Source organism: Pleurodeles waltl, chromosome 5 (assembly GCF_031143425.1).
Source record: "Pleurodeles waltl isolate 20211129_DDA chromosome 5, aPleWal1.hap1.20221129, whole genome shotgun sequence".
NCBI lineage: Eukaryota > Metazoa > Chordata > Amphibia > Caudata > Salamandridae > Pleurodeles > Pleurodeles waltl.
In genome coordinates, this window is record NC_090444.1 from 136,815,980 (window position 1) to 136,832,309 (window position 16,330).

General features: G+C 43.5%; 1 protein-coding gene across 2 annotated transcripts in view; it reads right to left on the minus strand.

Annotated features, from left to right (window-relative positions):
* Positions 1-16,330, minus strand: part of GALNT14 (polypeptide N-acetylgalactosaminyltransferase 14) — a 1,192,033-nt gene that overhangs the window by 268,083 nt on the left and 907,620 nt on the right. For both annotated transcript variants that reach the window (XM_069233809.1, XM_069233810.1), the window contains exon 5: positions 13,410-13,475. In XM_069233809.1, coding sequence (XP_069089910.1) covers positions 13,410-13,475 — 66 coding nt within the window. The remainder of the gene's footprint in view (positions 1-13,409; positions 13,476-16,330) is intronic.

Genomic DNA, 16,330 nt, shown 5'->3' on the forward strand with positions numbered 1-16,330 from the left:
AAAATGTTACTGGTTACTCATTGATCCCTGAATTCATACCAGTGAAATTATGTTTATAATGAATAATTAAGGGGAGGGGCAACAGTGTTGACTACTGAAGATGCATTTCAAGTATTGACTTTATTGAATTAATGTAATATATTAATGTTTATATACTAATATGCTTCCTGCTGTGTTTTGTTCATCCTCAATTGTATTTGGTTATGTGCTGGTTGGATTGTGCAACCAGTGTAAAAAGCAAATATAAAATTATTCCCTCAGGAACATTGTACCTTTTGCATTTACTTTTAGAAAGTTGGCAATTTCTTGTACCAACTATTCGGTGCCTGCAGCATGTATCTGTGGTCACATGAATAGGTGTAGCTGGCAGTTGGTCTTTGTGTATTGCTACAAGACAGTTAGACAAAGAGGGAATAGGTGTTAGAAAGTAGGGCCATCTCTGACTTGGTAGGGGGCAGAGCTGTCGCTTGACACACTTACACATTGCAAAGGCTCTGCCTCAGCACACTCACAAAGGGTTTCACACTAATCTTTTGTGCTCCCAGAAAGGCTGAGGCCAGGGACGGGAAGCAGAAAATTCCAAACACCTTTGAGGATGGTAACCTTCAGAACCTTCTCCTACTTCAAAGCTGGCACCAGTTATAAATATTGGACCCTCAGATCTAACTTTTCAGTGCACCTCTCAACCTGTGGAAGACTCATGAGGACTGCTGTGATGTTCTGCTACAGTAAGGACTGTTACTTTACTGCCCTGCCACTCTGCTGCCCTGTTGCCTGAGAAAGAAGGATTGGACCTACAAGGATCACCAAAGTGACTCCAAAGGCGATGTGGCTGGCCTTCTGATCAGAGTATCATGAACAGGAAAGCCTCCAACCACCTTGAACTCAGTACCTGGACTTTGTCTGCTGTGAGACTTGCCCCCGAAGAGGTGCCATCCCAGTCCTGGAACCTTGGAAGTGGGATGTGTGTGCAGTTTAAGCTGCCATTTCAAGGCCTAAACCTCCCTTTTTAATACATATGTCACAGTTTGGTTAGCCCTAAACAGCCCTTTGGGTAGGGTGCAGTGTATTTAAAAGGTTGGCCATGTACTTTTAAGTTTTACATGTTCTGAAAATGCAAAACGCCTTTGTTCATTTTTCACTACTGCCAGAGTGAGAAAAACTGGACATTCATGGGTCACCAGAGTGACTTCAAGGGCTAGTTGGTTGGCCTTCTGATCATAGTCTCAGGGACAGAAAAGGCTCCAACCGCAATGAACCCAGCACCTGGACTCTGTCTGCTGTGAATCTTGCCCTCCATGTGTTACCACCCCAGTCCTGGACCCTTGGAAGAAGGCATGGATGTAGTCTTCCAGCCCAGCTGTGGTCCAAGCAGAGGCAACACAATGTGCTCAGAACCACAACCGTGCAATGCATCCCCAGCCCAGGACCTCACACTGGCATCCAAACTCCCAGCTGTGTGACACATCCTCAACACCGAACTTCCACATTGCTCCGCAACCAGGATTTAATGTATTTTGTTCAGTGGGCCTAACTTGATCCCTGTATCCGTCTTTGCTCCATCGTGGTCGGCCTGAACTTGTGACTTTGCCCAAGTTCAAATGACCAGATAAAAACAGTAGGTGCTTTGTGGTTTTAAGCAATATTTCTACTTACATTTTTAAAATGCATATCTCCAGTTCTAATATTTGGATTTTTAGTAAATTGTACTTATTTTTCTAAATTGATATGGGATTTTGCTTGTGTTTCACTTTCACTTTATTACTGTTTGAAGTGCTGGATCAACACTTTACACATTGCCTCTAAGTGCTCTCTGCCAGAAGGCTAAGCACAGGTTAATTGTGGGTATCCTTGTGCTTTACCCTAACAAGAATTGTGGTTGCTGCTTAAGTAGGGTTTCACCCTTATCAACCAGTAGCCCAATTTTCTACACCCAGATTTCTTCAAATTGTGGCAACCTATCATTTATTTTATACATCAATTTTTCTGCCAATTGATGGATGGCATCCACCTAAATTTGGAGAGTTGGGACTGTCATCTTTTTTCCAGTAAAATTCCACTTTTTGCCACAGGCAGTGCATTGGATAGCCACAATTTTGCACGTAAAGCTAACAGGCAAAGGTCTGTGGTATCATGCAAGATTGCTATCTGAAAATTAGGGTCAGTTATCACATGTAGATCTCGCCTCATAGTGTCCAAGACCTGCTTCCAGTATCCACTCACTTTTGGATATTTCCACACTCTGTGCACTATATCACGGTATCTTCTTCCAAATCTTCAACAAAGAGAGTCTGAAGCATGTTTGGCTTTGTGTATTCTAAATGGGGTCCAATGTCAACTTTCAGGAATGTTTAAATAATTATATTTCAAACACGCCGACCTCAAATTTCTAATGTGTACCTCTAATAAATTCTCCAAATACTCATCTTGAAAATGTGTCTGTAGGTGTGTTGCCATCAGGTTCGATAGAGTGCATTTGAGTTCACATTTGAAAAGATATTGTTACTCAAAACTGAACAGAGGGCCAATATAACTTCCCCATATTCCTATCCATGTGAGCAACTAATAAAGGATATGGGATCATATCAGGGTGAAGGGTAAAGAGTTAATATTAGGTCTAGTGGCCATCAATGATGAGCATTCCGAATACATAGTCAAATCTAGGGGCAATGTTCATTTTTTATGATTTTTCAAATTTAGGTTGCACCATTGCTATTTTTTATTTTGTTCATTAGTGGTGCGATATTGTCATGTACCACATCTTTGAGGTTTAAATATATTCAAAAGTACTTCAGTTGTGTGCATTTCCATTTGAAGGGTAGGGTCCCAATCAACACTTGCGCCTTGGCCAGTGTCATTGGTGACCTGGAACAGTGTACTCTGCACCCTGAAGAACTCGAGGATGAGTTAATCAGGTTCACCCAGACTACGGAAGAGTTTGATGTGAAGGATGGGGTCAGTCAGATGCTGTCTGCATAATGCATTGTCATGTGTTCTTGGTATGCCTTCTGCAGTACAATAGCTACGAGCTCCAGGGCACTTAAGAACAGCTGAGATGACAGATAGAGCATCCATAAAGTATGGGGAGCCGAAGCTCCCACAGTTAACCAGGGCTATCAGGTTATGACACGTTAATAATATAGTGACTTTTTCCCATTTTTCCATAGTACAGAACAAGTATTCACATTTCACACACTTAAACACCTTATATCGAGGGGGTTCCAATACTTATTCACCAACATCATCTTTCACCTGCTACATTACAGGGGAGAGAGTTCTCATATGGAAGAACGTCCTGCTACAAATCCTGCTTTGGCAGGATGAACCAAAGGGGTGTGAACTTCTTCAGATGATTCACCACTATTTTTGCTAATACTGTGTTCAGGGGGAAATTAAGAGTTGGAGAAGTTACCCCATTGGAGCATAGTGAGTGATGGCAGCTGATACCTACCTTGGGTCAGCCAATGAGAGGAGGCGGCAGTCCCAACCCTCCAGGAACATTGGAGGTTTCCCTTTCACCACCTGAGATCACTGCTGCGGCTCAGTATGCTTTTCTATTTTTTTTTAATTTCATGCAATGCTTGAGTGTGTATATATGTATGTGTATTAGTGGGTTTGTGTGGGTGCTTGTGAATGGTGGGTGTATATGTGTGTGCTTGCGCGTGGATTGGTGTGAGCGAATTTACATGTATATACAGTCCCGCTCCCACCTGCTCAATTTGCCTACTGCCACTGGTCAGTCCTATGCAGTTTCCTCTCCAGGTGCTCAATCCATTCTCTGGGGGTTTTAGATGGCAGTCCCCTTTCAGAAACAAAATTTAAGCCATTCGGCCTACTGAGGGCCTGTTGGCACCATGGGTGATCAAGCACGATGCCACCATGCTCCCGGACGACAAGCCCCCTCTAAATGTTTTTGCTTATCAATGAACACTAATGCCTTTAGATACAGGCTTCTGAGCCATGATAAAAACCTGCTACCAGCCAAGGGCTTATGCTGCCATAGGAATTAGAAAAAGCAAGATTGTGTCTGTCATCGTATTGCCACTAAATAAGATGCAGCGTTGCAATTTCCAGCTATAAGTGATTGTGGCAGTTTGATTGTTCTTCACTGATGGGAGAGAGGCAGAGTTGGCTGCCCAACATGCTGCGAGTTCTCAGCTAATGCTGTGAACAAATGTATGTGACAAACCAATGACATACTCCTCTGAAAGTCTGTGACAAATTCAATTTCAAAGCTTCTGTCACACGGAGGCAATGAAACTCTCTTTCAGGACGGGCATGGTGTGGCCTATGAAAAACAGAGCAACAATAAACAGAAGACAGGCCACATTATTTATTGGAATAAACGCAGAGCACATAATGTAAATGTGGTGTAATCTGGCATAATACTCATTAGAGCATAGGACAAGCATGTCATTTACCCATTCTCCAAAGCAGTCTGCTACTTAAAGCAGTGAGATTCCGCATCAGAAATGGTTAAGACTCAAATGGGTTTACTGATAATTTAGGATCTTTTAGTAGTAACATTGCATTTGTAGTTAGATTTGTGAAATAAAAAATTGAGGTCTGTATCCCTATGTTTAGGCTTCTATGAGTACATGCTTGTGTTTTTGTGAATTGCTAGGAAAAGCACTGATGTTCACGGCGGTAGTCATATGAAAATCAGAGGTTTCCTCCTCTAGGCAGCCTCCCTCCCCCAAGTAGATAGTCCTTGGCTTCAGTTTCTTCCTAAAAGTTGAATATATTTTGTTCCCTTGTATCTTTCTGATATGTTCCTGTATTTGTAAGCCCTGACAGACGGAGTGAACAAAAATGTTCACAAATTCACCCACTAGAACACAGAAGTGAATGATCTTTTTCTCCATGGGTGAATAGAGCAAATGTTAGGTCTGTGAAATTTTCATTTGGAGTCATTCAGGTATCTGTGAAACAATTATTTACAATGAATGAGTTATTACAATGTGCTTAATCTCTGCAGGTGATTGCAAGTGATGGGAACTGGCCAGTGCTTAATTTGAGGCGGTGGTTAACAGCGCTCTCCACTGGCATTTAATTGTGAACACTGGTTCTTATGACAGCTGCCAAATGGTGGCGCTGTTTGTATAATTTACAGATAAGCAGAACAACAGTTGATTATTATTTCAATATGCATTTATAAACAACTAACACTTGCTGCCAAGCCATTCTTATAGCTTTTGGGCACATTGAACAGTCTGAATTGTCATACTTGTAGCAGGGAGATTGTTAGCAGTTGTGTAGATACAGTCATTGTCAGCGCTGGCAGTGGCAATGTGTGGTGCAAGCTGCGGTGGCCTCCTGCGAAAGGCCCTGGTACTTATCATTTTTACAAATTAAGCAGTGTAACCAGCATTTCACCTTAGTATATTAAATTATATCACTGCTTAGACAGGAACAAGAATGCTAAGAGACAAGTCAATGGTCATGTAAACCCCTGGAGAAACACTATAGTCTATTAAATCAAATATGTGAGATGCTTGCACAGGTCCACATCATGAACTTCTGTATTTAAAAGTGTGCTCATTTGTAATGATAAAGAAAATCGAGACATATAAATGAAATATTTGCCTAAGATTATAAAATTTGGACAAGCAATGAAGCCAGTATTGATTCCAGGTTATAGGGTATTGCATTATGCTTACATGAAAGGTCACTGTTCTGACTTTCCTTCTTGGCTCAATACTAGAGAAACCAACACAGAGGTAGCATACCCGGCTCATGGCCTCTAGACCCAACCACCAAGTCAAGAATGCATTTATTTGGGGAGCGTCACACCCCTAACAATCCCCCTGAATCTAAACCCATGGACAGAATATAAGTCATTTTGTGACAGACTACACATACACCAAACTCTAAATCAGGTGCAATGTTTGAAACCGGCCACTAGGAGGCATTGCTCACTGCAGCTGCTCTTATGGTATGGGTCTTTTTCCCACTAGCCCATAGGGAGGAGCATATTGAGGCATATAGTTCCATTAGGTACTCTCTGAACCCTGCCACGGAAGACGATCCAGTGCTGACCACAGCAGCTGCCCTCCTCGGTAACTGGCAAGCTCCTTACCAGGCAATTATAAAAAATATATCATGACAACAGATTGACTCTGAAATCCTCTAACGGGGAAGTTTCTATAGGATCTGCCAACCATGACCTCTCTTTTTAAAGGGTGTTGAAAGGTCATTGCTGGGGTCAAACGGATTCTAAATGCACTTGACTGTAAGGAGCACAGTCATGGGTTTCTGTACATCGAGAAAAAAAGAATAAAAAGCATGTATGTTGTGCACTGAATTAGGGCTCCGTTAGTCTTTATGGAGCAAATGTGGTCATTGTTCGTATTATCTAATAATTTATATTGGTAAAAAATGGAACCACCTAAAAGGGCCGAAGACTGACTCTGCGTTGTCACGGTTCTAACTCGAGGCCTACATATCACCGCATATTTCAGCACTGAGCGTTTAACTCACTCAGAAGAGAGAAAAAATTGCAACCTCGAGTAAAAAAGTGTTTTCAATGTCCTATTTTGAAAGCAGGAAAGAAAACCTGGCATGTTTCGCGTGCGCTCTCCAGTGTAATCTGTTGTAAAAACGTCCTCACCGTCCTTCCCGCTGAAAGTCGTTGTTCTTGAACTGTGAATTCGTGGAGGTGAAATCAATGGAGAGAACGGAATGTCCTCGAAGGCAGTTTGCAGAAAGTACAATTTGTATTTCAAAATACATTTATAGTTTGCACGTTAAATTCCGGGTCAGTCTGTTAATAGGAGTGGCAGATGCCGCTCGTAAAAAAAAAAAAAAACTTAAACCAGAGATTGTTTTTTTTTTTTACATTTCAGGTTGAAAAGCAGCAATGGGCAAGATTGTATTACCATACGAAGATTGGAAACTACACTTACAATGCCAGTTTGTTTACATTTCTGCTACAAAAAGGCTTCCCATTAATACATGCATCTTGGCTGAAACGAAATCTTATTTCTCAACATACATTGTAAATACGAATTTATAGTTACTAGCTTGAGCTCCATACAGCACTGGGCACAAAGGACTGAGGCCAGCGGGTTTGGAAAGATATTCTCCTATGAATATGATTTTGCACATTCAAGCCTTAATAACAAAGGGTGCAGCTCTGTCTCTGATGTATCTAAGAGGGCTCCAGAAACGCCGGGAGGGCCTGAACACTGATATCCCTTCTCGGCAACCTGCATACCTTGAAAAACGCCATCTTAATCCCACAAAGAAAGGGGCGCTGCGCCAGGTGGAGGACGGTGCTCCACTGTGTCCGCCGCTGTATGAGAATTCGTAATGCAGCCCATAAGGCATTCGTCCCTTCACCAACCAAAATGCCAAGGGTAGCGGAAGTGATATGGCACGCCCATCACGCTCCCTTTGTCCTTAAATTTCACTCTCACACACACTCATATCTGTACATACTCTTTCTCGTAAAAGCACACCCACCTGTCAGCACGCACACAACATACATTTCAAAGCATTTTTTTAAATATGATCTGCCACAGTGTTTCAGGCACTGACTGTGCCACCTCGGAGGCCAGGGGTCGCAAAGGCAGTATTAGGGGTCTCAAGGGGCAAGCCAGGGGTCACACCTGCGACCCCTGGCTACTCCTAAATGACGTCCATGTCTTCAGGTGTTTGCAAATCACATCTGCCCTCTCGCCCTAAAGTGTGATTGTGTTGTAGTTAAGCCAGGGCACATTTTTAATTATGCCGGAGTAATCAGAGTAATTTAAGTAACTTCAAATTACTCTTTTGAAGGGAAATTTCTGTAAATTATGCTATTACACCTCGCAGGAACAATTAATTTAGCGTGCGCGAGCAGCTGCTGGCTGCCACTCTTGATGTTTTGTGTCATTTAGCGTAACAGACAATGTACAAGAGCCTCAAGACCATTTTGTACGCAAGGGTGGCTTTTTTCTAATAAAATAGCACTACATGCTAGGTGATCGTAATTCCACATAATCTCATGTACATTTTCTGAAATTTCAGGTAATTATGTTAGAGTACATTACACTTTGTCGTCATCCTCATTAAAGACCCACATTTCCCAGAAACATTTGGAGCAGTAAAACATTAGAGTAATTTCACTGAGCTGACACTGCCCTTAAAGCTAATATACTTTAATTTAGAAACAATGTAGTGGTGCTGGTTTCATGTTCATAATTATTTTGAATGGATTTGCCAGCACAAACCTGCTTAATATAGACATGTGACCTTTGGAAATACGTTGGGTATATTGTCCAAAAAGGTGCTGATATTGGCTCTATACAAACAGGAAAAGATCCTTTCTATTGACCCATATCTTTGTTCAAAAGGAATTTCAAGATATTGGTAAGCATTCTAGCAACTCGCCTTAAGCAAATTCTTCCCTTTCTTATTTATCCTTCACAAGTTGGGTTTGTACCAGGCTGCTCATCACATAATCATCTCCTCACATTAGCTCATGCGGTCTGTTCAGCAATGGACCTCCCAATGGACCATTCAACATGAAAAGCCTTCAACAGGATTGGACTATTTGTTTTTATGCCTGGAAATTTAGCCTTGGTTAAGGCTTCATCTCCAGAGTGAGATGGCTTTACAATTCCAATTTGGCTCAGGTCAATTGTAGTGGCATTCATTCTGACCCCTTCCGGTCCGTAGTGGTACCCATCAAGGTTGCCCACTCACCTCCCTGTTATTCCTCCTTGCAAAGAAACTTTAGCAGTGTCCATGCACCAATCAGATTGGATAATAGGTACTCCAACACCCTGAGGTCTTTCAACATTGTATCTATATGCAGATAATATTTTGCTTACATTATCAGCCTTATCCTCGTCCATCCCTGTGGTGTTGGAGACCATTGATGTCTTTGAGGTGGTATCCAGCTACAAAGTTAACTGGGAAAAGAGTGAGGCCTTGCCATCATCGCAGATCACCAACTGCGCCGTCATAGCCGATTACCCATTTCAGAGGAAGTATTTCTCCCTGACATATATGGCATTCTAGTAAATAGGGACCTGGAACTCATGGTGGCGTATAATCTGGACCTATCCATTGAACAAATGTGACTGAACTTTGCAAAGTGGTCCACCTAAATCTCTCTCACTGAGGACCGACTCAGTGGTGAAAATGGTTAACCTTCCCCGAATCACATACGTGCTAGGTATGTTTTCTCAATTAATACCCCTCTCAACCCTTGGTCAGACAGATAAAACATTAAGGCCTTCATTTTGGGCTCAATGGGACCTCGTCTGGCAATATGGAAGGGTATTGCCCATAGATCAGCCAGGGGACTAGGCTTGCCATTGGGGAACATTACTGGTTAGCTCTACATTTGGCACAAATGGTGCACATGCTCCCTCAAGTCCAGGACCCTCTGTTATGATTGAGCGTAACCTCCAGGAGGCATCATTGGGGTTACAGGTCCTCTATCTTCCTGGACCCCTGTCGATGACTCCCCCAAATCCACGCTGAAAGCCATGTATGCCGCTGGGATGCTGCCCACAAGATCTTTTTGGTGGATGCACATCTCCATGACAAAGCTCCTATATGGAACAATTGAGGCATTTGCAGAGGAGGGACCATGCTCTATGGGGACCCTTGTTGCAGAGTTGGGATTCTGAATCTTCCGCTGTTGATCTCTGGTGGTGAACTCAAGTCCTTTGAGATGCTACGGGACACATTTGGCTTGTTGCATACTCAACAATGGTGAAAAATACAATTATGTCACTGTCTGCTGAGTAAGTTGGGTCTCCAACCATGGACAATTACCTGTTCTCCAGTGCTCTCTTACCTCAAACACGTGGGGTCAGTTTAAAGGCATGCTGTCCAGATGATATAATCCCTAGATTCATCATCTATACTCCCAGCCACAATTAGCTAGCCTCAAGATGACCTGTCAGGCTCATCTACAGGTGGTATATGATGAGGAAGAATAGGCAGACCTTTTGGATTCCCTAGAACAAGGAGTCTGTGAAGCACAGATGAAACTCGTTCCTTTTAAGATCCCTGAGGGCAGGCATTGGACCCTGGTGCAGCTCCAGGCTGCAGGATTGCTCCCTCATTCTGGTTGTTGGCAATGTGATTATGTACCTTGTGATACTGCTCATATTTTCTTGGACTGTCCCACCGTACACCCCTTCTGGATGACAGTCGTGTCTACACTCCGGGAATCTATGGATTTGCCCTCGCTACCTACTTCCAGACCCTCTAATTCTCCTCCATGACTTATCAGACATTCATGAATTGACATGCCATGCTCATCAGTTAGTCTTCACTGCTCTTACTGCTGCCAAAATCAGTATTTTGGAACATTGGTGCTCTCCAGAATTAACATCCTATGAGGAGTGGCTTGCAGACATGTACAAGACAGCATCATATGAAAAGATCATTTACAATTTGAAGGCCAAAGCAGATATTTTTCTTCGTACATGGAAACCCCTTTTGCAAGATTCTCCTGTCTATCCCCCACAGCTTGCTTAGACGTTTGCTTCTTTCTCATTACTATCCCCTCTCTTTCTTATTCTCTCATCCTTCTCTTTCTCTCAAACTTTATACATAAGAATTGATTGTTATTGGTATGTGTTGGACTTTTTGCCTTACGCAGGGTCATCCCCAGTCTTTTTGCCTCCTTCCTCCTGGTTTTTCTGACCTCTCGCTGTTGGCTCTAGGACTCTGAGCACTTTATCACTGCTGACCAGTGCTAAAGTGCAGGTGCTCTCCCATCTAAAGTTGGTATGATTGGCTTGTACCTAATTGGCATATTTAATTTACCTATAAGTCCCTTGTACAGTGGTATCTCTATACCCAGGGCCTGTAAATTAAATACTACTAGTGGGCCTGCAGCACTGCTTGCGCCACCCACTGAAGTAGACTTTCAAACCTGTCTCAGGCCTCCTAGCACAGGGCCTGTGTGTGCAATTTCCTGCCACAGGGACCTGGCATCTAAATTTACTTGCCAGGCCCAGAACTCCCCTTTTACTACATGTAAGTCACCCCTAAGGTACGCCGTAGCTGGCCCTATGGGCAGGGTGCCATGTATGTAGAAAGGCAGGACATGTGCCATATTGCATTGCCTGTCCTAGTAGTGACAAACAGCCTAAGTTGGTGGTGAGTGCTGCCTTCTCATAGGATTGCATTAGAAATGCCCTGCCTTATGTGTAAGTGGTATTGTCGGATTTATGAGGGGTAGCGTAGGCGTGTTTGGTATGGTTGTGTGGTGATAATAAATGCTGCTTACTGGTGTGGGTGTATTTTTTATTACTATCACAGAAATGCCACTTCTAGAAAGTGCACATTTATCTGTACTTATGACTCTGGTGTTTTGCAGCTTGACTCCAATCCACGTCTGGGCAGAGTGACAGTTGGGGCTTTGTGCATACTTTTCAGACAGCCTGTACACAGGGAGGGTGGAGGTGTCACAGAGGTGCATCTGCATACTGAATAGTCTTCCTGGGCTGAGAGAAGGGAGAGGCGGGGCACACCTGCATTTGTAAAGACTGTGCCCTGGCCTCACACAATAGGGTTGTTAACCCCCCACTGATGTTTGGAGCCTGTGCTGAAAGGAGAGAGGGGGCACTCCCAGAACCAGATGTAACTGGCTGGAACCTCCTCTCCCTACCATTGTAAAACACTGTAAGAACTGACTATAAGTACAGGGGAATTTTCCCCACAATTTGGAGACTCTTGGAATCATCTTGGAACTGGACACCAAAGGCTGAAAGGACTCACCAGGAACCGCCATGGACTGCTGCTGCTGTGCTGACCTGTGACCTGCCTGGTCACTGTGAAGGACTTGCCACTTGCTGCCTTTCCTTTGTGCTGGCCTGTAGCTGGGCCCTCCACCTGAGGACCTTGTCTTAAGATTCTGCTCCCCAGGGGCAGGATGCTGTGGCCCCTGACCCCTGCATCCATTTCTTCACGAGGGGTGCTTCTCCGTGGTTGTGGCTGCCATAGCGCTGATTGCAGCACGCTTATGGAGCCTTGGGAGCTCGTAGGCTCCTTGCTGCATTGTGCCCCTTTAAATAATATCACCGCAGCGGCCCGGGAAGCTGGAAGAACACTTGCGCACCGCATCGGGTGCAGGCGAGTGTCTACTCGGGCCCCAGGGGGGGTCTGATCTTCTTGTGGCTTCACGGCAGGACCAGGGGAAGGCGCGGGGAGTGCCCCCTTCCCCCTGGCCTCTGCGTTAGGAGCAGGACGCTCCTTTTCTGCTGTTAGGTAAAACGGGCATTAGGGCATTATTGTGGGCCCCCCCCTTGGTGGAAAGGCCAGGGGAGGCCCGGGGGGGCCCCCAGAGATCGCGGGTCCCGGGAGGGGCCTGTCGTGGTGCCCCCCTCCTGCCCTAAGTTGTTTTAGCTGGCTTTTGCCCCACTCGTGAGGGCCAGTTGTGGCCCTGGGGGGCCCCCAGTAATCACGGTCCCCGGAGGGGCCTGTCTATAAAAGAGAGGAGGTGCATGTCGCCCTCCTCTGACCCCAGAGTATAAGGGAGGCCCCCGTTTTGTGCATAGGAGCGCCGGGGGCCCCATTGTTCGCCTTCTAGGCACTGGAGGTGCCTTCATCCAACCAGGTACTGTTTAAAGGACCAATATAGTTGCAATCCAAAGTTCTTTCTACAGACTTTTGTTTGATTCATATATTACCTACCTGCGTTTGATGTTTTTACATATGTGTATGGAAATGTTCCTTTTATGGACATGCTTGCTAATATGTTTTTCTAACTTGCCATAATGTTTTCTAATGTTCCTACTATGGGCATTTTATGATATTCTTATGACAAGAGCTGTGATGTAATAACGTGTTTTCCTGACTACTGCTTATGTTGCAGAATACTGAGTAACCTGTGTGTTATGTGTGACTACTGCTAGGTTGCAGAGTAACCAATGTGTAAGGTTCTGACAACTGCTAAGGTAGCAGGATAGTACTGATATGTGATGTTTGGTCTGATAATTGCCTTGTGTACCATACAGTATATTGTCATATAATCTGGTGTTGTGTTTCTTTTGTGGTGGGGATATTGCGTCACATGTGTGTGTGTTGTGCAAACGCTTTACACATTGTCTCCAGGTTAAGCCTGACTGCTCGTGCCAAGCTACCAAGGGGGTGATCAGGGGTTATCTTGGACGTGTAACTCCCTTGCCCTGACTAGAGTGGGTAAGTTCTGCCTGGCTGAGGTGCATACCCTAGCCAACCAGAAATCCCATTTCTAACAGTATGTGTATTACAATCAACATTTATAGCTCTATATTGGTACACACTGACCTTGCATGTCACTATGTCTGGTGGTATTTCTCAATTTATAATTTTATCATTAAAATAATTGACACAAAAAAGGTCATGTCTTACAACACAAAACACAGTGAAGTACTAACACATGCATTTAGTGAAGCATAGCCATGAGCATCTCTTACCTTCCCTTTGGTTATTACGCAGGCACTTCACCTTTGGTAACTTTCCAAGTAGCCGGCAGTCATCAGCTTCAGTGACAAAGAGAAAGAATACATCAGTCAGGCAACTTACATCTCTTGCGCAACTATGTATGTGTGTATGTGTACATCATCATTGCTCAAAACACACAGTGAGGCTGACTTGCAAAGGCATTTTGGAGTTTGTAAGAGAATAATGGTGAAGTGCTCTTTTACATACTCCTACATGTGTTTGTGTATAGGCCATAAATGTCTAACTCTTTATTACTAAAAGTATAAAGATGCCGCAGTCCTTCTATGTCTCCTCATGGTATCAGAATTTTCCATTAATTGTGCTATTTTATTCACATTTTAGACTGGAGATAATTGAAAAAGGCATGTATATATAAGTAAAAGAGTACCATAGAAGTATGTTCCTGCACAAATAGGGTCCTATTTACGAAGGTAAACTTGCATGTAAGCAAAACTACACATGTACATACACTCTTCCACTTCTGAGCACCTTGGCTTCTTTGGACTATTCACCATTTTGGAATGAAAAGTTATTCAAAGTGTAGACTTACATGTCTCTCCTCCTGTGAGGTAAAGCCAAATTTACAAGTGCAAATGTACCACAGCCAAAGAGGAGCACTAGTATGTTCAGCACCACACATGGTCAACCACTGATTCTGAAACACCCTCCAATACAAAATAATGGAGGAAGGAATTTAAAATAGAACCCCAGAGGAAATAATGTTAAATTAAAATAACTTTTATTTCTAAATATATAAATACAATTAGTAAACTGTTAAAATATTTAAATATCGCTAAAAATAAATATTTTATAACAAATAATTTTAACAACCTTTTTTAATGTAAACAAAAGCAAAATAATTGGAACTTTAAGTACGATAAAATAATTTAAATGAGCTCTATAAATAACATTTTGTCATTTTTAATAGATAATATGTATAAATATAAAGATTTTACTTTAGATGGGTGTTGGAAATGGCCCTTTTGGCAGGGTTACCCCAAACGTTTTGCCTTTCTCCTCCTATTTTTCTGACCTTGTTTTTGTTGACTTCAGGACTCAGAGCACTTTACCACTGCAAACCAGTGCTAAAGTGCATGTGCTTCTACCCTAAACATGGTAACATTGGTGTATCCAAAATTGGTATATTTGATGTACTTGTAAGTCCCTTGTAAAGTGACATACCATATACGCAGGGACTATACATTAAATGCTGCTAGTGGACATGCAGCACTGATTGTGCCACCCACACCAGTAGCCTTTCAAATCTGTCTCAGGCCTGCTATTGCAGGATTTGTTTGTGCAATTTCACTGCCTCTTCGATCTAGCATTTAAAACCTCTTGCCAAGCCTTAAACTCCCCCTTTATTGCATGTAAACCACCCCGAAGGTATGTCCAAGCTGACCCATAGTGCTGGGTGCAATGTAAATAAAAGGCAGGACATGTACTTTTAAGTTTTGCATGTCCAGGTAGTGAAAAACTACCACAGTAATTTTTCACTACTTTGAGACCTACTCCTCTCAAAGGCCAGCATTAGGAATTCCTTAATGTACTTTTACACTGTAATTCCTGATCAGAAAGGAGTAGTTACATCATGCTTCATATCATTGGAATGGTAATGATATATCCTTTGTACTGGGAAAGTTGGATTTAACATTACTATTTTAGAAATGACACTTTTAGAAAGTGAATACAAACACTAATGATGGACGGAATGTGGAAACAATCAAACATTCACCCCCAGTCACAGATCTGGGTTTAATCCATCAATTCTTTTGCTCACCATGCCACCCCAGTTTGGACCCAGCCATATGCAAATCAGTCTTGACCCTGTTCCCCATGTGAACAGTCCAGCCCGATCTGCCAGGCCAGGTCTCCCTGTACCAGAAACAAGCATCCGGGACCGATTTCAGTGTATCACCCTTCAACAGCCAGGCTAGCTTGAATCCAGTGGCATAGTGAGCCCGGGACCTACATCTGGGCTTACCCGGTGCACTTATCGCAACAAAAGCAAACAAACACAAATGATGGACAGAATGCGGAACCAATCAAACATTCACCCCCAATCACAGATCTTGTTTTAATCTATCAATTCCTGGCCGGGAAGTTTGGGCTGGACTGTTCCCGTGGGGAACAGGGTCAAAACTGATTTTCATATGGCTGGGTCCAAAGTTGGGTGGCATGGTGAGCAAAAGAATTGATGGATTAAACCCAGTTCTATGACTGGGGGTGAATGTATGGTTAGTTCTGCATTCCGTCCATCATTTCTGTATGTTTGCTTTTGTCACCATAAGTGTGCCGGGTATGCCCAGACATGAGTCCCGGGCTAACTGTGCCACTGGATTCAAGCTAGCCTGGCTGATAAAAGGTGACACCCTGAAACCGGTCCCAGGATGCTTGTTTGCGGTCCAGGGAGGGCCTGGCCTGGCGGTTCGGGCTGGACTGTTCCCTTGGGGAACAGGGTCAAGAATGATTTGCCTATGGTTGGATCCAAACTGTCGTGGCATGGTGAGCAAAAAAATTGATGGATTAAACCCAGTTGTGTGACTTGGGGTGAATGTTTGATTGGTTCCGCATTCCGTCCATCATTTGTGTTTGTTTACTTTTAGAAAGTGGGCAACAATCCCCTTGTACTGTTCTTTGTGCCTTGCAGCCTGTCTCTAATACATGTTTGGGGTGGGTGACACCTACATTACTTCTCGACAGCTACATAAACAGAATGGGTGGGTGTGGAAAAGGGCTCATCTGCATTCATCTGCATTCTGATGGGCCTTTCTGGGCTGGACAGGTGGAGGGGAGCTCACACTTATGCTTCAATAGCGAAGTGCCTGTCCCCAATCAAAGGGCTGATTACCCCTATTGATAGTCTGAAGCCAGGACTGGGATGAAAGAGGGA